General features: G+C 37.2%; 1 protein-coding gene across 1 annotated transcript in view; it reads left to right on the top strand.

The window, feature by feature from the left end:
• Positions 1-12603: 12603 nt before the first annotated feature.
• The window catches only part of LOC149815183 (tudor domain protein (DUF1767)), a 69561-nt gene continuing 57423 nt past the window's right edge, over positions 12604-24741 (top strand). Inside the window, exons 1-3 of the mRNA XM_089989030.1 lie at positions 12604-12894; positions 13755-13916; positions 21519-21756. Coding sequence (XP_089845156.1) covers positions 12643-12894; positions 13755-13916; positions 21519-21756 — 652 coding nt within the window. The 5' untranslated portion in view covers positions 12604-12642. The remainder of the gene's footprint in view (positions 12895-13754; positions 13917-21518; positions 21757-24741) is intronic.

The following is a 24741-nucleotide window of genomic DNA, read 5'->3' as shown; positions in this document are numbered from 1 at the left end:
GTGGAGCAGTGCCTGTGAGGACAATTTCCAGATCCTAAAGACGAAGTTGACGACCTCGCCGGTGTTGGCTTTACCATCAGGCAGAGGTGGCTTTGTGGTATACACAGACGCCTCTGGCACAGGTTTAGGTTGCGTGCTTATGCAGCATGGACGAGTGATTGCCTATGCTTCCAGACAATTGAAGACTCACGAGCGGAATTATCCGACGCATGATCTAGAATTGGGAGTAGTTGTGTTCGCTTTGAAATCATGCCGACATCACCTGTATGGGGAATCGTTTGAGGTCTTTTCAGACCACAAGAGCCTCAAGTATTTGTTCTCTCAGAAGGAGCTGAATATGAGGCAGCGACGATGGCTTGAGTTTATCAAAGATTACGATTTCACGTTGTCTTACCACCCTAGGAAGGCAAACGTCGTGGCGGATGCACTTAGCTGCAAATCGAGTAGTGTTCTGGCTAGTCTGGTATGGAGCCAGAAGCTTATTGAAGACTTTATAGCCTGGAAACCTTTCTGTTGGTGGTGGTTCGATCAGGTTGTCTGGTCTAACCATTCGATCCGAGTTTCTGCCAAGGATAGTGGAAGCTCAAAAGCTTGACGGTCAGTACACCAAGTTCCTAGCCTTGACAGAGCAAGTAGATTCTTCTTTTAGAGTGTTTGAAGATGGCAGCATTCATATGAAAGATCGTCTTTGGGTACCTAGCGACCCTAAGGTGAAGAGAGATATTCTTGATGAAGCTCATATGTCGAAGTACACGATTCATTCGGGAAGAACGAAGATGTTCAAGGACTTACAACGGAAGTATTGGTGGCAAGGTATGAAACGAGAGACAGCGGCTTACGTTGCAAGGTGTTTGACTTGTCAGCAAGTCAAAGCGAAACATCAGCGTCCAGGTGGTACCTTGCAGAAGATTGAGATTCCTCAATGGAAATGGGAGGATGTTACGATGGATTTCGTGGTAGGTTTACCACTGTCTAGGCGTAAACGCAATGCGATTTGGGTAGTTGTGGACAGACTCGCCAAGTCTGCCCACTTCTTGCCGATCAGAATCAGCCAGTGACTTGAGAGCCTGGCCGATTTGTACGTTAGAGAGATCGTTTGGTTGCATGGTGTGCCGAGATCTATCATTTCTGATCGTGATCCCCGATTTACTTCGCAGTTGTGGGGTCAGTTGCAATCTGCTCTAGGGACAAAATTGAAGTTTAGTACAGCCTTTCATCCTCAGACAGATGGACAGTCCGAACGGACGATCCAAACATTGGAAGATATGTTGCGAGCTTGTATGCTTGATTGGAGAGTTGAATGGGATTCACACCTATGTTTGCTAGAGTTTGCATATAACAACAGTTACCACGCTAGTATCGGGATGGCCCCGTACGAAGCGTTGTATGGTAGACCTTGTCGATCGCCATCTTTTTGGGACGACATCAGTGATAGAGCCAGCGAAGCGCTGATTGTTCTTCAGCACTACTCGCAGCAAGTGCAGAAGATTCGTGAACAATTGAAGGCAGCACAAGATAGGCAGAAGAGCTACGCCGATAAGAGACGTCGCGAATTGTCTTTCAATGTTGGAGACATGGTTTTTGTCAGAGTTTCGCCGACAAAGAGCGTGTTTCGATTTGGAAAGAAAGGAAAGTTGAGTCCAAGGTATGTTGGACCATTTATGATCGTGGCGAGGATTGGTGAAGTGGCATATCGTGTCGAGTTGCCCCCACAATATGCCCACATTTACAATGTTTTCCACGTATCGATGCTCAGGAAGTATATTCCTGATCCATCGCATGTCATTCGTTACGAAGATGTGGACGTACAGGAAGATCTGACCTTGACAGAAAGGCCCATAGAGATTGTTGATTGACGAGATCAAGTCTTACGTACCAAGACTATTCTGTTAGTCAAGGTACGGTGGCAGCACCATGGCATCAAAGAATGCACATGGGAACCAGAAGCGAACATGAGAGATACTTATCAAGAACTTTTTGTAACCTCCTAAGAGAGATTTCGCGGACGAAATCCTTTTTTTTAGGAGGGGAGGATGTAAGATCCACGATTCTAATTTTTATGATTATGGCATAATTATATGGAAATCAATGAATTTTTATGTCTTGGTAATTTTTGAGGATTTGCTTATTTTGAGAACTGGGTAAATCGCGTAATATTATGTAGATAAAGCAATTTTGGGAAATCTAGAACGGATCAACACCTGAATCCTTTAGGATAAGTTTGGAATAGGGTGGTGGTGATACACCCCGAAATTTAGACCCGAACAACGAGGTAACCTTGTCAGTGCATGTGAATTACGAGTATTGACCTAAGTTTGGACCCGAATCTTAGAACGCCTAATTTTAACGAACGAGTGGTGATTTCCTTAAGAGGCTTCAACCATTCTACATTGATTAAGGTTATTAAGAGAATGAAACAACTTGTTGGGATTAAATTATTACCTTGTTTCAGTAAAAAAATGCATTTTCTTATGACCTACATTTTGGCGGGTTTTGGGTTTTGACCCAGAACACTTAGTGGATCCAAGACCCATGGGCGACCCTATCAGTGGACATCCATAACCATGGTTGACCAACTGGTCAAGGGTGGACCAGCTGGGTGGCGTTTTTGCAAGAAGGTTGCATGGTTTTAAAAAGAAGGCCTCTATTGGCCATGTATCTTTTCAAAAACCTCATGATGAAGCCCAAAGTCCATCATGAGGGGCGTCTTTTCAAAAAAAAAGAGCATGGGGTTGGCACCCCATGGCAATTTTGAAACAAAACTAAAAGTTTTTAAATACCTAAAACCGGTTGGGCCTAAGGAGCGGCTAGCCTTGGGCAGCCCTTGAAATTTTTCAAAACATTAATGGCTTTTCAAAATGGTATTTTTGTAAGTCTTTCTAAAAAGTTTAAAAGCTTGACATGCATTGGCTATGGGGGAGCACCCCAGCCCTCCATCTTGGAGGGGTAAATCCTAGCCGTCCAACCTAGAGAACATCCTATAAAAACTCTTAGAAAAAAAAACGGGTCTCTCTCTCTCTCTCTCTCTCTCTCTCTCTCTCTCTCTCTCTCTCTCTCTCTCTCTCTCTTTCCCTCTCACTTGTTTCCCTTCTCCAACCGTGGGAACCTCTTAACGTGTAGTTGCAACATCACCTTCCTCTTCTTCCACTAGCTAAGGTGAAGATTCACCCTTCTTGTTTACGATCTCGTATCAAAAGGAAGTCGGTGGAGCTTTGCATCTTTGCATGCAAGTCCATACGGTGGATTAGCTCCAAGAATTTTAGTTGCTATCTTGAATCACCATGGATTTACATTATCATTTTGTAGCATGCATTTACAATTTTGCTTTGTTCTTCCTTTCGATTTCATTTCAGTTTTTATCACCCTCTATGCTTGTTGTGGTCTTCTTTCTCACAAAAAAAAAGGGAGAGGTTGTGACGTTTTTCTTTCCTGCTGTATTCATGGTTGGTTCACAGCTAAGGCATTTTTCTTCGGGTGTGCTGGACAGAGCTGGGCTTGCCTAGCCCACCTCCTTTCCGTTTGGCATGATCTCGGAATGCTGGAACGCCGGTTGGTGCATTTTGGCCATCAACATTCTTTTATTCTCTTTTGGATGTTTCTTTTAGTGGTGTTTAGGCTCAACCCAGTCCCCACGCGTTGGGACTGGTATTGCAGCAACGATCTGGGCTTGGGTCACAACGAGACCAGCCCTGCTTGAGCGTGGAACCCTGGGTTTTTCTTTAGCAGCAAGGTAATACTTGCTTTGTTTTTTTTATTTATTTCTTGGTTGTCGACACAGTGGTTCTCAGATCGGTTCACCCGGTTGGCGCACCAGGGCACTGAATGTTCCGACCAACCAGGGGGGAAGACCGGCCGTTTGATGCCATACCCCTTTTTGGGTTGGTTACTCGACCGCCCCTTTTGAGCTCTTACTCATGCTGCTGGGAAGAGCATCTGACTTGGTCCAGTGGACCAGATCTCTTGGCCATCCAGTTTTCACCCTAGCTAGAGCTGGACGTCATGCGTGTAGTCCGCGCGCCCAGCATAAGCCTCGATGAGCTTTCTTCTTTTTTTTTTTGGGTAAGTTTTATTGTACCATTTTCTTTTCTTCTTTGTCTTGGAGTGTCGCCGGTCTGAACCATGGGTTCAGACCAGCACTACAGTCCATCTTGTTTCGGTTGGGTGCAAGTTGGGCCCAGCCCGAGTTACCCTCTTGACTGGGGTTGGGTGTGCACCGTTTTGGGTGTTGTGCACCCATGGCTTTCGGTTAGCCTTGGGGGGGGGGGGTGCAGGTCTGAACCCAACTTTCAGACCTAAACCTCTTGGCACCCGGAGTTAGCTAAGGCGCACCCAGGTTGGAATAGTGTGCCATCTACTAGGTGGTGGGCACCCCGAGTTTCCCTTTCGGCTGAGCCACTTTGGGCTCAGGTCTGAACCGAGACCCTGCCCTGTCTTAGCAGTCGTTTGGTCCTAAGGACCAGACCTCCCCTTGATCAGCCTTAGTGCCTCTTTTCCCTAGAATAGACATTGACCCTTGTCGAGGTTGGATTTAGCCCAAAGCAAGCCATTGGTCGATCTAGCCCGAACTATGGATCGGACCCGACCATGTCGGTATGCCTGGCAGTTAGGCCCGGAAAGGCCAGACCCTTATTCGAGGCTGAAACCCTCTTTCCTTGACCGCAAGTGTGTAAACTTCCCGTTGGTACCCTGGCAAACCCGAAATCCAACTATTCTGGTTGTCAAACACTTTTTACTGAAAACCAGCTTGTCTCCATTTCAGGTTGAGCCATAGTAGACACAATGTCGGATTTAGTTAGCCTACACTTTTTTCACAACTCGGTTAAGCTTTGGCATAGTGTACATGCATTGGGTTGCACCGAGTTCGATATATATATATATATATATATATATATATATATATATATATATATATATATATATATATATATATATATATATATGTGTGTGCGAATGTGTATATACTTACGTGTATATGAGTATAGGTATATGGAACCTTAAGTATCTTTGTAACGTGACGGTATGTATGTATATGCACACATGTTGGTTAACAACACTTAAATAATTGTTTCGGTATGTCCGAATGAACATGTGACACTCTTGTGTTCCGTCCATATATTTTGTTTATGATAATGTTACACTTTGAGTCAATTAGTGTTAATCTAACATTCTTCTTGACAAACGGTTTATTTCGGGACCGTAGGCGCGGCTCCCCATATCGTGGAAATAGCCAATGTTATTCCCATTAGACAGGATGATTGGTTAAATTCGATTTCAAACTCTTGAATATGAAAATGTAGATGAATGCAATCATAACACTGAAGTATGTAATATAGTGCAGTTTCATAGCATGTGATGCCTCTGTTGTTTATAGTTGTGCAAAAGATAAAAACTTGTGATATTCCTTCACTTTGCACTTAGCACATCCTGACACTGTTATTGAATAGTGTGTACCTTGAGGAGGTACCCAGCTTGAGGCATTGGGAAGTGCATTAAGTGCACTCACCTCACGAGATAAAAAGATAGAAATTGGACACCATAGGGTATGAAGGTTGAAATGATTCATTGTGGGCTCAGTTAGAGTCTTTGGGCAGTGGCCCTTGTGTGGAATGGACTCTTGTGTGTTATACCCTAAACAGAAAATGAGATAATATGGTGTTTTGACTATTTACACGAACAGTGTGCTCCGTTGGCCGTGTGAGGCTGAGCACGTGAATGGGCATGCCAAGTCCTCGTTTTGCGTATCCCGCGGGGACCACTAGGCAGATTCCTCGTTGTGAGGTATGATTGAACTCGAGCCTTAAGAAAGATAAACCCGCTTCGCCCCATTCACAAAATGGTTCACCTTGGGAGAGGGTGGATGGTACAACCCTGAGTGACTCGTCGTTGCTACGACACGTGTTTTGATAGGAACTGTAGCGTTCCTTTGGCCTCCAGTCACTCAGAGTCAGGGAGGTCGAAGTGCCTTCTTAGGGACTCACTACTGCAGTAGTACGGATTGCAATCCTTTGCCTATGCAAGTGTTTTCTCCTAGCTGTGTGTTGCTCGCATATGGTTGACTCGGTCTGTAGCTTCCCCGGTTACCACACCATAAGTTGAATAACAGACATCAGGTGCATGTCTCACAAAATGCGAGGTTCCTTCGCGTACCGAAGGAGTAATTAGAAGAACTTAAAGACTAACCAATCAGCTGACATACTGTAGTTGCTACTTTTCGTGTTTTGTAGATGCTACTTCAGTTACTGTACTTGTTTCAGTTGTTACTTGGTTACCTTACTTACCCGGTATTGGTTACAGTTAGTTACTGCGTGAGTACTTGCTCTGCTGTTTCTTTGGTGTTACTTAGTAGTTGACTAGTACTTGTCACTTTACACTTGCCACTTATTAGCTTACTTTCAGTTCCTTGTGAGTTGATCATATATCTACTTGTGGTTGCTTCTTCACCACCTCGCAAAAGGACTGACCCTATTTCATGGGGATGTAGGTGACGAACAGGTATAGTGCGGATGCGATGACACACGATGTAGGCTCGGGGGACCCACACACTTGACCTGCAGTTCCTGTACCTGGTGGTTCTTTTTTGGGGTTTTTGGTTATATTGGGATGTGTTCCCTGTTTTGTACTTTTGTATTACACTCTGTAAACTCTTTAGACCGTTGGGATGTTTTCCCTTTTTAACTTACAGCTACACTTTTTGTACACACCGTTGGTTACACTGTTTTCACTTGTTGCACCCATCTGTGGCGGTCACCCAGACTTGCAGTTTGTCACTTTCCCCACAATTGCTTTCCGCTGATTCTTTACTTGAACCCTTGATCTCCTTTTAAACAAAAAAAAAATTTCTCACTGAAAATTCCAAGGTCGGGGTTTGGGGCGTCACATTTCAAAAGAAAAAATTTGTTGCCATTAAAATGTATATACATGTGTTGAATCAATCGTTGATTGTGGGGGTGGAACCGATATTTTGTTATGAGATATAACAACGTTCATTTACATTTTCTAGCATTTTTAACATGTTATATTAAAGCTATTTGAAGGCTATCATGATTGCTTTCATATCAGAATTTTATTTGATGTCATTAGGTTGGTCAAACGTGTTGTTAATTTTGTCTTATGACTTGTTGTTTATTGTCGAGCCCATAGCCGACCCTTGTGAGGGTCATGAGCAAGTTGCTCATGCTAAGTTTGTCTACAATATGACTGTTATGAAGTTGTTTGATGTTGCCATATGTATTGGCATCGAAACAACCTTGAAATTTTAATTTTGATCTATGTTAGCATTATGTCAGAATTTTTTTTTGTATGCTATCATGATTAGGATGAATATTAATTTGTTTTTGTTGCTGCCATATGAGATGTTATAATGTTGCTAAATATGTTATGTTTATGATTGTTGGTGGGCTGTTATAGGGTAGGGTAGTGCTACACATTTTTTTGCAAGACTTTTCGTTGTCAACTACCATTGGTTGCATGTTTATGCATGAGAAACGTACTGCCAATAGCATGGTAGTGTTGTCTTATGGATGGGGGCAACATAGCTTTGGTTTGATAGTTATGTTCGGTATCCTGAGCATGCTCGAATTGGTAACAATGTTTATTGGTTATGTATACTCATAAAATTGAATATTATGTTGGCATAAAATTGCATATCATGAACACGTAATTTCTGAAGTTATTTTAATGTTGCTATAACATGATCATATGCATGTTTGGATGTTATGCATGAGATGAATCATGAAAGCAGAATCTATGTTGCAAGCAAGTGTTCATATGCATATGCAAATTATTTTATATGTACATTTCAATTATGTATGAATGAATATGCATTGTGGACATGTTTGAATAATTATATAGTTATATGTTCACTGAGATTTTTTCCATAAAATGCATCAGTGGTCAAATGCAAACCACTGAAGGCCATGTGGGACACAAGCATGTGTTGTTATAAGATTTGTGAATATGCATCACAAAATTTATTTTAAAATTATTGGTTTTCTGTATTAATTGCACTGTTAAATATTATGATGGGCTAAGGTCTCGTATTGTGTTTTACATGTTGATTTGTAAAACAATTCTTTTAGTTAAGAATTTGATTATTATTAAAAAGATAAAAAAGATAAATAATGTAATTAATGTTTTTCTTTCTAGATGTCTCTTCCATAGTGTGAGAATCCTAAATGGCGGTTTTAGAGAAATTGTGAAGATACTAAAACTCTATGTGCGATTGTGCCACTTAACCCAATATGGTGGTTTGCTTTCCGACCACAGTTTTAGAGAATTTTCAACCACTTTGCCTGGAAGTGTTGTTGTAGGCACAACTATTGTTATTATTTCTCTGGTATCCCAACATTAGATGTTGATTTCTAATGTTTTGATGGATGATGTTGATTCTTGATATCGGTCGAGAAGAAAGTGTGAAATTCGGTAATAAAATATAAATTGTGTGTTAAGCTACACCTGAGAACCTATCTTAAACTTCAGAAATTTGTTATACCCGTTTTTAGTATCCGTGGGTTTAATAAAAAGTGAAAGTAATCTTGTGTGCATTTAATAGAGACATGCATGCAAAAGAAAACTTTAATAATAACTTAATAAATTGTTTATGCATGTATATTAAAATCATGCATATTTATTGTTTTGTATTAGTTTATACATTCTTACTTATTTTGTATAATATGTGATATCGTTATTGCATGATAATTGCTTTTAAATGCTTGAATGATAATTGAAGTATATGATTGTTGTAGTTATATTCCTCTGAAAACTTGCATGAATTTGATTTATGTTTTTCCTTGTCTATTTGGATTTTTAGAGAAATTCATACAAAGAATCATTAATTCTTACCCAGTACTTTATATGTTTTTCACAAAACCTGAAACTCAGTGATGAGGACGACTGCCACAAAGAGCCTACGAGACTGCATGACTTACCTTTTGTTATTTTTGGATAGTGCAGCTTAGTGCTTTTAAATTTTAACTTACTTCTGTTCTCAAACTTTGATTCTTGAGTAAGTTATTTTGTTTGGATGGTTCAATGTAGAGATCTCTTGTGGTTTGTAAGTTGTTAAGTTCGTGAGGCTCCAGATCCTTGGGTTTTGGTTTTTGTAATTATTTATTTTTTATTTTTTACTTTTCAATGAAGATTCCATTAAGCATCAATTTTAGATCTTAGAATTAGACAATGCCGCAAAAGGGATAAACATAGGATAGATCCTAGAATTAAGTGGTGGGCACTAAAAGGAGCTAAACAAGGAATGCTTGTAGAGCAGGTAGTTAAGGAAGCTGATTGGTGTCTCGAGGAGGATTTAGAATCAATGTGGAATAAGATAGCGGGTGGCATGAGAAAGGTGGCTAAGGAGGTATTGGGTGAGTCTAAAGGCGGTGCACCGCTAGGTAAGGATACATCATGGTGGAACGAGGATGTCAAATTAGCTATTAAGGTTAAAAGAGAGTGTTATAGAAATTTAAGTAAGAGTCGTGATAATGAGAATTTTGAGAAGTATATGATAGCAAAGAAGGAAGCTAAAAAAGTAGTTCGAAACGCGAGGGATAAGGTATATAAGGAGGTTTATGACAAGTTGGATACCAAAGAGGGCGAGAAGGATATTTATAGGCTTGCAAAGATGAGAGATAGGAAATCGAGGGATCTAGGTTTGGTTAGATGTATCAAAGATGAAATGCAAAGGGTTTTAGTCAAATATGAGGAGATTAAGGAGAGATGGAGAGATTATTTTGATAAGCTATTTAATGGAAGTCATGCTCAGGATCTTGGAGACTTCTCCATTCCTTTTCATGAGATAAATCGTGACTTCATGCGCAAGATTCAAAAGAAAGAAATTGCAGAGGCTTTGAAGAAAATGAAATCAAGAAGGGCAGTTGGCCCAAATGGTATACCTATCGAGGCTTGGAAATGCTTGGGAGAAAAAGGTTTAGAATGATTGACAAATCTTTTTAACAAGATTTGACAGACAAATAAGATGCCTAATGAGTGGAGGAAGGGTACTTTGGTGCATCTATATAAGAATAAGGGTGATATACAAGATTGCACAAACTATCGTGGTATAAAACTCATGAGTCATACTATGAAACTTTGGGAGAGGGTGATTGAGTCTAGGTTGAGGAAGGTTGTCATGATATCGGAGAATCAATTTGGTTTTATGCCTGAAAGATCAACTATGGAAGCTATACAATCTCCTTAGACAACTTATTGAGAGATATAGAGAGAGGAACACAGATTTGCATATGGTTTTTATTGATTTGGAGAAGGCATACGATAAAGTACCTAGGGACGTTCTCTGGTGGACAATGATGAAGAAAGGTATTTCCCTCAAGTACATTAGTATAATTAAAGATATGTATGAAGGAGTAGTAACCAATGTTCGCACTTGTGGAGGGGTGGCAACCAATTTTCCTATAACGGTTGGGTTACATCAAGGATCTGCTTTAAGCCCTTTTCTATTTGCTATAGTGATGGATGAGCTTACGAGATCAATTCAAGAAAATGTGCCGTGGTGTATGTTGTTTGCTGATGATATTGTTTTGATTGATGAGTCTAGAGCTGGGGTTAATGCTAAGTTAGAATTATGGAGACAGACATTGGAAGCAAGAGGTTTTAAGTTAAGTAAAAGTAAGACAAAATATATGGAATGTCGATTTAGTAAGCAACAAAGTAGTGATGGGAGTGTAGTGAAGCTTGGTGAGCAAGAAATACCGGTGGATGATTGTTTCAAATATTTGGGATCTATCATTCAAAAGAATGGAGAAATTGATGGAGATGTAAATCATAGGATAAAGGTTGGGTGGATGAAATGAAAAAGTGCAACCGGAGTCTTGTGCAATTGTAGAATGCCATTGCGGTTGAAGGGAAAGTTTTATAGGACGACTATTAGGCCTGCTTTACTATATGGTACGAAATGTTGGGCGGCCAAGAGAAATCATATTCAAAAAATGAGTGTAGCTGAGATGCGTATGCTTAGATGGATGCGTGAAAATACAATAAAAGATAAGATTCAGAACGAGGAGATACGTAAGAAGGTAGGCGTTGCACCCATTGAAAATAAGATGAGAGAGAATCATTTACGGTGGTTTGGACATATTCGGCGAAGGCCTAATGATGCTCCAGTTAGAAAGATGGAGAAATGGGAAAATATATTAGTTAAAAGAGGTCGGGGTAGGCCTAGGAAGACTTGGATGGAGATGATAGGAAAGGATATGCCCATGAACATGGCATTGGATAGAAATGATTGGAGGAGAAGAATTCATGTGGAAGACCCAGAATGATTTTCTTTTTTGGTTCATATCGCCGACCCCAATTGTTTTGGGACGAAGGCATAGTTGTTGTTGTTGTTTTTCAACGAAGATGAGTTGAGATCGTTACATCCATGCATGATGTGGTTAGTGCAGTATCACGAGCTCTAGAAGGTGGAGATTTTGGCTAGAGAGCGGATATAATGGCGATTCATGAGCTTTCATGCTTTAATATTCTTAATTGTGCGTGGTTTCCTAAATAATGTAATCACATTCCTAAGAAGTTAGGAACCATGGGCTATGATAGATGTTGGAAGGACAACCCACCTAATTGGTTTTATTTGACTATTTAGTAGGTATGCGATATTGTAATTCATCAATGACCTTGGTCCGGGGTCATATATCTTTTCTGTTACTGTATCTAAGAAACATGTAAATATATACACATAAAAGACAAATGTTAATCGATTTGTATATAAAACAATATTCTATGTATGTATGATGTACAAACGATAGAGCTAGTTAAGACAGATGCATGGAATAAAAAAAAATAGATATGATGGAAATTTGGGCAAGAATGGGTGTTATGTGGAAATTTCCCCTTTTCTTTAAGCACGAACATCAAGGATTGAATTATTTTTCTCAAGTGGTAAAAATTCCAAGAATATCATGTGATTTCTAAAATCCCCACTATTTTCAATATTTCTTCACATTATCATCATTTTCATAATTTTAATTTTAACACATTTACAAGCCTTTATTGTTTTCCTATATTTTTCAACCATACATGTACCGATATCTTTGCGAGTAAAACGGAAACGTTTCATCTGATCTCGAGATTTCGGCTGCCAAGAAAATCCTATCTTTAGCATAACACGGTATTTAAAGTCATAGTCCAAAATATCGAGTGGGTATTTTGAAAATGCTGCTTAACTTGACATATTCTTTTCAATGCTATTATTTTGCTGTTAAAAAACACAATATTACCGACGGGGCCTGCCTTCGCTTGTTGGGTAGGAGCAGTTAGTGCACGTCACCTGGTGTTGGGTTGTTGCTAGTTCGAACCCCAAATGGTATGGTTGTATAACTGGTTGGGGTCTGCCTAACTCCCAGCTTTCTGTGTAGAAGAAAAAAAGGTACGGAAAAAATCGCTTGTTTCGTAAATAACGTGCTATGACAAGAAGATGCCACAACAATTAAGATTTCTTTTTGAAAATTTTTATTTTGTTTGTATGTTTCCTACACCAATAAATTTCCGAGGTTTTCTCGAGAAGATATTTTTTTAATATCGCGATATTTTCCAGAGAACTTGACCAAGTTTAAAACGCAGCAGCACCGTTTTGGTTCTCTTTGCAGGAGAGAGAGAGAGAGAGAGAGAGAGAGAGAGAGGAAAAACAAGATGGAGAGACTAGCTCAAATTGAGGTCATTTTGAGAGCCCTTATGTCGAGGGGATGGTGCTTCAAGGACGTCGAAGAGACCATCGGCTCATTGATGGACACCAACATCACCACCACCACCACCACAGTTGATGAGAAAACCGTGGAGGCAGAGTTGGCCAACATGGACCTGCGAGCAATCGGTGGGAGGTCACTCCCTGAACCTTCTCTCTTTAAGAAATCGTCTCATCTTCAAGGCCCAAAAGTATTGCAGGTGTGCCCACAAACCATTTTCCTGGTTTTTTTTTTTTGTGGATTTTGATATTTCTAATGGGTTATATAGTATGAATGAAAATGTTAGTAGCTCTTTATTTTTAAGTACCATCATCAACAAGCTCGTAATTTTGAGGTTAAATTTACAAATTCAACTCACCCAACATTAAAAAGAGAAAGGTGATCGAGTTTTGAGCCCCAAAGAAAGCTGGTGAAACATAGTTGAGCCTTGAAGTACAAAAAGAGAGGGCATCAAACTAGTAGACTAATTGAAATACTAGTGTTTTATTCTATAACTTCTTCTTTGATGGTTTGAAAGAGGGAAACTATAAAGATATGACATTGATCTGACTTCATAAAGATGGTTGTGTTTTTTTTAGTTTAAATTGACAAAATTAGCCATAAAAAGGGCATGTTTAAATCCTATGCATAAAAGTCCAATGCTGAATTTACAGAGAAAGATTGTATTTCTTTGATTTGACTTCGTCAAGATGCTTGCACTTTTCAGGTCAAATTAACCAAATTAACCATAAAAAGAATGTTTAAATCCAAAACGATTGAATTTTTTTAATCATTTATTTTCAAAGAAAATTATCGTACTTGAGTAATTGACTAGAAAATGTTGTAGTTCTGAAAACTCTATATAGAAATGCATCTGATGGCATGTTTAGCTTTTGAATATCATGTTTAAGCAATAGTTTGCGAGGTCCAGTATTTCTAAAGTTTACTTATCATGAAACATTGTCCTATTGGAATGTAAACAAAGATTTGCTGGTCGTGTTGGTATATAAATTGCATTTACCTTAAACAGCTTTACTTGTCTGTGATGATGTATTTATTTGTATTTTCCCCTTTAAACAGGTTGTGTCTGTTAGGGACATCTACCAAAGTAGCATTGAAGTATCATTTAAAAGCTCTAGAAGGCTTTTGATGTTCTGTCTCACTGATGGACATTCAGAAGTAACTGCGATAGAATATTCTCCAATATTATCAATCACAGAAGAAATTATTCCTGGCACTAAGGTTGGTTATACTACCAATGCTCTTGTGATGGCAAGCAATTATTTTCTTGAAATGCAATTATGCAAGCAATGGATGACACAGTCTTTTGTTGTAGGTTTTTTCTTATTATTTTTTGGTTTTGGGATGATACAGTATTGCTTTAGAAACAAAACTTTCCTGCTTCTTATGATTTTTTTCTTTCTATGCCGCCCTCATATCTGAAATTCTAGATTACCATTAGCTCAAACAGGGTTTGTGGATCAGGCTGATTTTATGGATTTATGCATCTCGAACACAAAATACTAGCAGCAATGAACCATTGCTTCATATAATTTTGCTTTGATTATTTTTTTTTCATATTAACTCAACAGAATGGGGCTCTAGTAATTGGACATTTTTAAAATTAACTGATTTATTCCAATGTGGTTTGTTGGTTTTCGTCTGTCATGCTCTTTTATGATTTAGAAGCGCCTAGATTCTGCATTCCTTTTATTTCATTTACAGAAGTGTGTCTTGTGCAAGTTCTCTGACATACAGTTTCTTTGTATTAATAATAACAGTTTGAGATATCATCAACCTTTCAAATCTTCTTTTTAATAAACATGATCTTTTTTATCTATCATCAAGAGGAAATAAATCCTTTTTTTTTCTTAGTTTTTCATTGCCAAGCTAGGGATAGTCCCAAAACTTTTTTCAGAACATGACTCAATTACTGATAATTTGGAGAAAGATTCCAATCCAAGGTTTATCCTATTATACCAAGAAGTGCTAGTTTCTTAGGATCCATGTTATTGAAGATACAAGCTGGGGAAAATAGTATCCTCTCAAAATGATGCAGTTCCTATAAGATGGACCTACTTCCAGCTCAATTTCGATAAAATCAATCCTTGATTCAGTAAGTAGCCAATCTATATCCAACAAGGTTAAGAAGCTATAGGAATATAATAATCAGCATTCTATAATCGACCAAAAACAAACACAATTAGCTCCAAAGGATTTTTCTTGCTAAATAGAAACAAACCATAGTAACTAAATTTGCATGCAACCATGACTTTCTACTGGACAGTATGGTACTTCAAGGCATAGTCAGTGATATCACCGATATTTTGAAAATACCATGATATTATTGGCAATGTAAGGTAAGCTGATGATATCGCCAAAATATCATGATAGTCACAATATTATTGATTTTTTTTCTTATTTTTATATTTTAAGCCCAGTTTTTTGTATTCTTTGTTTATTTTCTATTTTAAAAACTTTTAAAAAAATATTTCCTTATTTTTTGCAAGAAAAATGATACAAAACATATTATTTTCTTATCTTTATTATTATTTATTATATTTTTTTTAGTTTTCAAAACTCCTGAGATTTTCCCTAGAAAAAACACTTATTGAAAATCTCTCAGAGAAAAGAACCTTGGTGAGAAATTACGATGAATGATGAAGGTGACTATGCTTCATGGATGCCATCTCTCTCTCTCTATCTCCTATATATATATATATATATAAAGGAGCTTGGTCCTCAAATGATCTAGTCAAGCAAATGAGTGTTAAAATGTATCTCTCTTATATATATATATCTAAAGATAGATACATATACATATATATATATATATATGTTATATATCTGTATATGTATCCATCTTTAGATATATGTAAATATATGTTTCTCTTTCTTCTTGTAAAACCCACATGGGTATTATAGTCATTTCCCCTCTTTTGCGCATATTCATAATTATGAATATGTTGTGATATTTTTTACTTTTTTCTTTTCTTTTTCATTTTCTTTTTTCTTTTTATTTTTGTTGACTAAGGTCAACTTGGAGGGGGCTCAACACTAGCTGTTGAGCCCCTCCAATGGTTAGAATTCTAAATGTTGGAGGGGCTCCAACAGCTAGTGGAGCCCCTCCAAGGCTCCTTAGTTCTTATAATAGGAGAGGTCCCCCTTTGTATTTTTCACTCCATGGAGCTTATGTTCTCCATTCTTTTCAAATAAAGATTCTTTATTTTTATGTGCCTTTGTGCATTTGCGTTTCTCTATTGTACCTTTGTGTACATTTGTTCTAAAGTATTCTTGTGCCTTTGTGCACATAACTCTTGTGGTGTTGTGCACTTTATCTCTTTTTGAGATATTTTTACGTGGTATCAGAACAAAGTTTGTAAAGAAGGAGAGCTCGGTGTTTGTGCTATTCTTGAAGGTTGCCTCGAAGAACGTGCTCATCATTTACTCTATTTTGATTCGTGAGGAAAATTTGAAGAGCCTTGGAGGTTAATTTTTCACTCTCTTTTTGAAGACTTACTCTCTCTTAGTTGTCTCTATGGGTGAAAAGGACTCGCATTTCTCCCTTGATTTTAAATTGAATGGGTATAACTACCATATTTGGGCCGGCAACATGGAGGCTCATATTAAGGGAAAAGGCCTTTGGGGATATGCCAAAGCCACCATTCCCGAACCCGAACCTAAAATCACTGTTCTTGAAAAGGGTGAAATTAAGGTTCTTGATGATGAAGAGAGAGAAAAAGCCTTTGAAGAGTACAACAAAAGGCATGAAGAATAGGAAATGAAGAACTAAACAAGGATAAATGCAAATATATTAAAATTCAAGAAAGCTTTTTAAGTATGGGAGTACCTTGAGAGAATGTACACCTCAAGAGACTTATCTCACAAGTATTATCTCCAAAAGAAGGCATTAACCATCCAACAAGGAGAAATGTTTATTAGAGAATACTTTGCCGAATTATCCACCATTTGGGATGAACTTGCTCTTCAAGAACCTAAATGGAGCGGAGAGGCGATTGAGTTAAGACATAAACAATTAGAAGATGATCACTTTTTCAATTTCTTAAATGGGCTTAGACCCGAGTTCGATCAAACTAGATCCTCTCTTTTGTCTTCCTTCTCTTCCCCACCTCTAGAAGATGTGCTTAACAAATTGAGTGAAGAAGAAACTAGATTGAGAATGAATAAAACCAATCAAAGTGTGTTGGTCGTTCCTTCTAAAGAAGAAGATGAGGGAGCCTATGTCGTTTCTAGACCGGGGAATAATGTGAAAACTTATAGACCCCCCATTTCAACAAAAATCAAGGAGGAAGAGAAAATGGTGGGCAATATGGTAGAAGTGACTATAGCAAAATCATATGTCACTTTTGCAAAGAACCGGGTCATATTAAACCGGTATGTCCAAAGTGGAAAAAGATGGTGGCTATGTCTACAACATTCCAATCATCCAAAGAGGAGGGATCATCAACTTCCAACAATGCTACTTTATCTCTAAATCAAATCATGGAAGCTCTTTAACCTCTCCTCAAGGGATCCGTTTCTGGGGTCGCCATGTCAACCTTCTCTCCTCCTAGTAAGACTCTTTGGCTTTTTGATTCGGGTGCCTCCTTTCATATGACTCCAAACATTTTTGCTCTTTCTAAATACACAAAAAATTTATCTTCCTTTGTCTTTACTGCGGATGGTGCTTTTCTTGAAATCAAAGGAATTGGAGATTTTGAAAAACAAGGTTTTTTTATCCCTAAAGTTAGATTTATTCCAAAGTTAAATTTAACTTTTCTTTCCGTCTCTCGATGTGATATCAAATTCTCATCAAATAAATGTTGGATACAGGATCGCCGGTCCGGGAAGTTGATTGGGGAAGGCTTTTGGAAAGGAGATCTATATTATATGAAATTTCTCCAAATTTTAAAACACTCTTTTTGTAATATTGCCAACATAAAGATATAAATGTTTGGCATAAGCGCCTTGGGCATCCAAATATTGTTAAGCTTTCTTATTTACATTTTGCTAAAAATTTATCTAAAGACAACTTCAATTGTAATGATTGTATTCTTGGGAAAATGAGAAGCTTACCTCTTGGACAAAAAACAATGTTTTCGACTAAGCCTTTTGAAATTGTGCATTCAGATGTATTGGGACCGACACCCGTTGTATCCAAGAGAGGTTTTTCCTATTATGTTATTTATGTTGATGAGTATACAAGATATTGTTGGATATATTTTCTCAAACATAAACATGAAGTTTTTTCAACCTTTAAGGTCTATCATATGATGATACAAAATCAATTCAATGGTAAACTACAAATTCTTAGGTCCGATTCCGGAGGAGAATACCTCTCAAATGAATGTAATAGTTATATTGAAAACAATGAAATTATCCATCAAAGATCGTGCTCTAAAAGACCTCAACAAAATGGCTTGGCCAAACGAAAACATAGACATATAATTGAAACCACTAGGACCTTACTTATCTCTCAAAACATACCTAAAAGATTTTGGGCCGAAGCGGTTCTTGCATCGGTTTATCTCATAAACCGTCTTTCATCAAAAAATTTGAATCAAATATCTTCTTTTGAAACTCTACATAAAAAGGAACCCGACTACAACAAATTAAGGATTTTTGGTTGTAAATGTTTTGTCCTCACTGACAAAAATGATAAATTATCTCCCAAAGCCATCCCTTATGCATTCCTTGGGTATTCGGAAACACAAGGGATTTAGGTGTTATGATATTCAAAATGACAAACTATATGTTTCAAGAAATGTTACTTTTTTGGAAAATACGAGTGAATTTGATGAACATAAATCTCTTGAAAATGATGCTGATTATTCTTTCTTGTTTGAATTATTATCTAGAAATGAAGATATTTTTAGTGATGATGAAGAGATTGATGACAGACAAATGAATGAAATTATTCCACTACCTATTCAATGTGAAGAAGAAACGATTAATGAACCAATTGCATACACATATAGAGATAGAAATACATTTAGAAGTGCAATTGAAAAGTATAGTGAACCAAATGAACCTATCTTAAACCACTCCTGAAGAACCAAAAGATCTAGAAGAAATCCTTCTAGATTTATATCCTATGAATCTTTTTCTCCAAAACATAGGGCATGTCTTAGTGCCATTCATTCCTACGAAGAACCTAGGAACTTTGAAGAAGCAAAAAAATTAAATGCAATGGACAATGAACTTAGAGCTTTCAAGAAAGCCAAAACTTGGGTTTTTCAATCTCCACCAAATGAAAAGAAAACAATAGGTTGTAGGTGAGTTTTTAAGGTAAAAACTAAGAGTGACGGGAGTCTTGAAAGATATAAAGCACGACTTGTTGCAAAAGGCTATAGCCAGGAATATGATATCGATTACGAGGAGACTTTTGCTCCTGTTGCACAAATGATTACCGTTCGATGTTTGATCACTATTGCATTCATTAAAAAATGGAACATATACCAAATGGATGTAAAAAATGCATTCTTAAATGAAGATCTAAATGAAGAAGTTTACATGGATGCTCTTCCGAGCATGGATGTACCCAAAGGTAAAGTCATTCATCTACAAAAAACACTCTATGGCTTAAAGCAAGCCTTCAAGGCTTGGTATGATCGATTTAACAAAATAATGGTACAAAATGGTTTTATTTCATGCTATACTGACATTGCCTTGTTTATCAAAAAGTCTGATGCAGGAATTCTAATTTTATTGCTATATGTTGACGATATGTTGATTACAGGTAGTGATATCAAGGGGATCAAAAGTATAAAAAATACACTAAGAAAGATTTGAAATGTCAGACTTAGGGTATCTCACATATTTTTTAGGCATTGAAGTTGCCTATTCTCACATGGGTTACTTTTTATCACAAAGTAAACTTGCATGCGAAGTTATTGACAAATCCGGCATCACAGACAATAAGGTTTGTGAGACTCCTGAAGTTATAGGATCCAAAATGAAGATTGATGACAGAGTACCTTTGGATGATCCTACTCCTTACCGGCAACTCGTGGGATCATTAATGTACCTTAGCATTACAAGGCCCGACATCTCACATGCCGTACACACTACAAGTCAATTTCAGCCTGCCCTTACATCCGTCCATATGGGCGCCGTTCTCCGAGTTATCAGATACATAAGGGGAACCATAAATAAGGGAGTGTTTCTTTCTTCATCTTCAGAATTAAATTTAATTCCTTATACTGACTCTGATTGGGGAGGTGACCCAAATAACCGTCACTCCACCACAGGTTTTTGTATTTTTTAGGAGAATCACTGGTCTCATGGAGATGCAATAAACAACAGAAGGTGTCCTTATCATCCACTGAAGCAGAATATCGAGCCATAACTTCTACAATTATGAAGATTGTCTGGATTCATTAGTTGCTGCAAGACATGAGAATTCAAATCCAAGGACCCACAAAGTTGTGTTGTGATAATAAGAGTGTAATCTATATTGCTAAAAATCACACTTTTCATGAGCGGACAAAACATATTGAGATGGACTACCATTATGTTAGAGAAGCATATCTACAAAAAAACATCGACCTTCCTTATGTGACTTTAGAATATCAGTTGGCAGATTTCTTCACCAAGGCGCTTTGCTCACCCAGATTCAACTTTCTCTTTGGCAAACTTTCGGTCATTGCGCCCTAAATTTGAGGGAGAGTGTTAAAATGTATCTCTTATATATATATATATCTAAAGATATATATATATATATATATATTATATATGTATATGTATCCATCTTTAGATATATGTAAATATATGTCTCTCTTTCTTCTTGTAAAACCCACAAGGGTATTATAGTCATTTCTCCTCTTTTGCGCATATTCATAATTATGAATATGTTGTAATATTTTTTACTTTTTTCTTTTCTTCTTTTCTTTTTATTTTTGTTGACTAAGGTCAACTTGGAGGGGGCTCAACACTAGCTGTTGAGCCCCTCCAACGGTTAGAATTCTAACCGTTGGAGGGGCTCCAACAGCTAGTGGAGCCCCTCCAAGGCTCCTTAGTTCTTATAAATAGGGGAGATCTCCCTTTGTATTTTTCACTTCATGGAGCTTTTGTTCTCCATTCTTCTCAAATAAAGATTCTTTATTTTTATGTGCCTTTGTGCATTTGCGTTTCTCTATTGTACCTTTGTGTACATTTGTTCTAAAGTATTCTTGTGCCTTTGTGCACATACCTCTTGTGGTGTTGTGCACTTTTATCTCTTTTTGAGATATTTTTACAATGAGTACTTGATTTGGTCGTTCCACCAATCCTGGCCATACATCTTGGGATATCTCATAAGCACGCTTGTTGTTGTAATCTCCAGTGAGATTGACTGTAGTCTTGTTTTACTTGATGGAATTCTTCAGGTATTTGATAAGGGGGTGTTCCAATTTTACTCTTCTTCTTTCAACTTTCTCTCTTTTAGTTGATTTTAAGCCATATTTTCATATGTAAGGCTTCGTAATGGTTTGAATGATCAGTTTATTTATCCAGGATCCAACTTTATATCCATTTGCATCAGCTTTATCAGTTTATGCTTCATCATTCTTCATAGCTTCCCTACTTTACATGCTTGTGGAAAGTTTTTGTGCTTGCATTGTCTTGCTAAATGATCTAAAGCCCATCTAATTAAAAGATGCCATAAGTGAAATTGGACCAGTCATTAATCGATTATATACATATATGATTTCCCTGGCATGTTGAATTTATGTTTCTCTGGTGATGCAATTACTGTAACATAACATTAAAAAGTTTGATTTCTGTTCTAATCAATAAAAACTCATTGAAAAGGTTTAAACTTGTTTTTTGCTGGTCTTTATGTTGCTGAATAAATGTTATTTGTAGGTTCGTTTGGAGATAAAAACACCAATACACAGTGGCATATTATGTCTGGAATCCAAAATGATGTCTATACTAGGTGGTCTAGTGCAATCCCTTTACGAAGAGTGGCAGATGAGTCGGAAATATTCTGGATTCTCTCGCTCCCATTTGAAGCTATCTCAAAATAATGACTCTGTAGGCCCTCCACCATTTGAGAAGTTGCAAGTCGGGTTTCACCCTCATGGGTGCAAGCTGCAAAGCAGTTATGTCAGACTTCCAGACTCTTTAGTTTAGTCTTTGCATTACATTTTGGTGCTTTTTATTTGTAATTTGCTTGGGAAGTGTAGGTTATCTTGCATGCTTTGCATTAATGTTTTTCTATATGCAGATGATGTAATGAAATGGTGGTCTTCCATAAATGTGCAAACAACTCACAAATATGTGTATGTTGGAGACACTACAAGCATGACCCTTGAAAGGGTATAAATGGAAGAACACTTGAAATAAATAATAATGTATTTATAACAAAAAATGCTTAAGAAGCATTGAGTTACAAGGGAGGGGTTCACCCCTATTTATACAAGAAGTAGAGGAGGAGAGGAAGAGCTCTTAAGAAGCTCTTCCTAAGAGTCTGTTGGACCTAGTCCAATGGCTATAGGAATGGTCAAGATCTAACGAGATCTTGACCATCTAGTTCAATGTGAACTAGCAAAAAAAAAAATAAAAAAATAAAAAAATAAAAAAGAAAGAATAAAAAATATTAAAAATATAAATATATAATATATATTATAAAAATTATATATATTATATGTGTATTTACATTACATGTTACAGTTTAACACTCCCCCTCAAACTTACGGTATAATGAGCAAAAGTTTGTCTAAGAGAAAGTAAAATCGGGGAGTAGCGAGTGACATTGTGAAGAAATCTGTTAATGCAACATATGACAAATTGATGGTTTCATGTAAGTATTCATCTCTGACATAGTGACAGTCCATCTCAATGTGTTTGGTGCGTTTATGGAACGTCCGATTGCTTGCAATGTAGATGACACTTTTGTTGTCACAACATATTTTTGAAGCTTGCGTCGCTTCAGTTCTCATATCGGTTAGCAATCGTCTGAGCCAAACAACTTCCATAGTGGTAGTTGCCATGATTCTGAATTCAGCTTCGGTAGAGGAAAGAGAGACCTTCTGCTACTTCTTACATCTCCACGAAATCAAAGATTCACCTAAGAACACACAAAAACCAGTGGTTGAGTGCCTATTATTAGGATCATCTCGCTAGTCAGCATCAATGTATGCAATTAAATTTAAAGACGATGAAGCATACATCAAGAGTCGTCGTAAAAGTGAAGACTTTAAATATCTAATAATTCACAAGATTGCTCCCATATGCATCGAGGTGAGATCATGCTGAAATTGGCTCGCAGTATGAACAACATGAGCTATATCTGACTCAGTAATGGAAAGATAAGAAAGAGCTCCAATAAGCTATCGATAAGGAGTAGGGTCATCAAGAAGTTCTCCATCATTAATCTTCATTTTAGCATTAACAACTTATGGAGTATCCACTTTCTTATCATCTGTAATTCCAGACCTGGAAACAATATCAAAAGCAAATTTAGATTGAGATATCAAGTACCCACGAGGGGAATAAGCAACTTCTATGCCTAAAAAATATCTTAATAAACCTAAGTCAGTCATTTCAAAGCGAGTTTTAAGGTTTGCAACTCCCTGTTTGTCACCGTCGGTGATGATCATATCATCCACATAGAGAAGAAGAATAATGATGCTCACATTAAATTTCTTAATAAACAAAGCAGTGTCAGTTAAACAAGGTTGAAATTAAATATCAATCATAACATGACTAAATCAGTCATACCAGGCTTTTGGAGCCTGTTTAAGACCATAGAGAGTTTTTTTTAGACGAAGAGCTTTATCCTTAGGAATACTAATACCAGGTAGGGCTTGCATGTATACTTCTTCGATGAGATTCCCATTTAAGAAAGTATTTTTCACATCTAATTGAAAGATCGACCATTTTCTAATTGAGGCCAAGGCTATTAAAGTTCTAACAGTGGTCATACAAGCAACATGAGCGAATGTTGCTTCATAATCGATACCATACTCTTGAGCATATCATTTCACTACTAGTTAGGCCTTATATCTTTCCAAAGTTCCATCACTTTTAGTTTTGACCTTGTATACCCATCCATATCTTATAGGTTTCTTACCCGAAAAAATATCTTGGATAGTCCAGGTGTTGGCCTTTTCTCATGCATCCAATTCAGTTTCTATGGCTTGTGTCCATTCTATATGATTTTTGGCTTACAAATAGGATGATAGTTAACATATGATTGTATTAATACAATGGCAGCCCTATAGGTGGGTGAAAAAGATTCGTAAGACACAAATTTCTAGGAGATCTAAAAATTCTAGACGTCCTTCTAGGTGGAACTTCAGAGTATTTTTCTAAAGCACATGAAAGATTTTGCTCTATACGTCTTGAATATTGTAGGCTAACATCTCTATGAATTGGCTCTCTATCATCATCATTTTCAATAGCAATAAGACTTTGATCATTGTCAAGGTCATATTCAAAATCATATTCATTGAATTTTGAAGGAAGATCAATTAAAAAGGAATATTCAGTGACATCCTTGGAGTTTTCGAATTCAAAGAAGCTTTCTTTTTCCAAAAAAGATACATTTCTTGATACATACAATTTTTCATTTTGAAAGTTGAAACACCTGTAGCCTTTTTGATTATCAGCATATCCTAAAAAAGCACATAGGATTGCACGAGGGGAAAGTTTGCCATTTTTGTTGGTGAAAACAAAACACTTGCATCAAAAGACTTTTAACCTAGAATAATCTGGAGCTAACTTAAAAAGTTTTTCTATTGGAGTTGTATTCTTTAATGAGGAAGATGGCATTCTATTGATGAGGTAGGTGACAGTTAGGACTGCTTCAACCCAAAAACTTTTTGGAACCTGATTTGCAATTAGCAAAGTCTTAGTAATTTTCATAATGTGCTGATGTTTACGTCCGACTAAGCCATTCTGTTGTGGAGTCTGTGGACATGATCTTTAATGTCTAATGCCATGTAGATTGAGGTAGTCTTTGAATTCTTTTGATATAAACTCTCTTCCTGAATCAGTGTGAAAGATGAAAATATCATTTTAAAACTTATTTTTAACCATTTTGTGAAATATTTGGAAGTTGGTAAAAATTTCAGATTTATGT

The sequence above is a fragment of the Nuphar pumila genome, chromosome 15 (genome assembly GCF_984573655.1).
Source record: "Nuphar pumila chromosome 15, dmNupPumi1.hap1.1, whole genome shotgun sequence".
Taxonomy (NCBI): Eukaryota; Viridiplantae; Streptophyta; class Magnoliopsida; order Nymphaeales; family Nymphaeaceae; genus Nuphar; species Nuphar pumila.
Note: the sequence above shows the minus strand (reverse complement) of the source record. Positions and strands in the feature narration are given on the sequence as shown.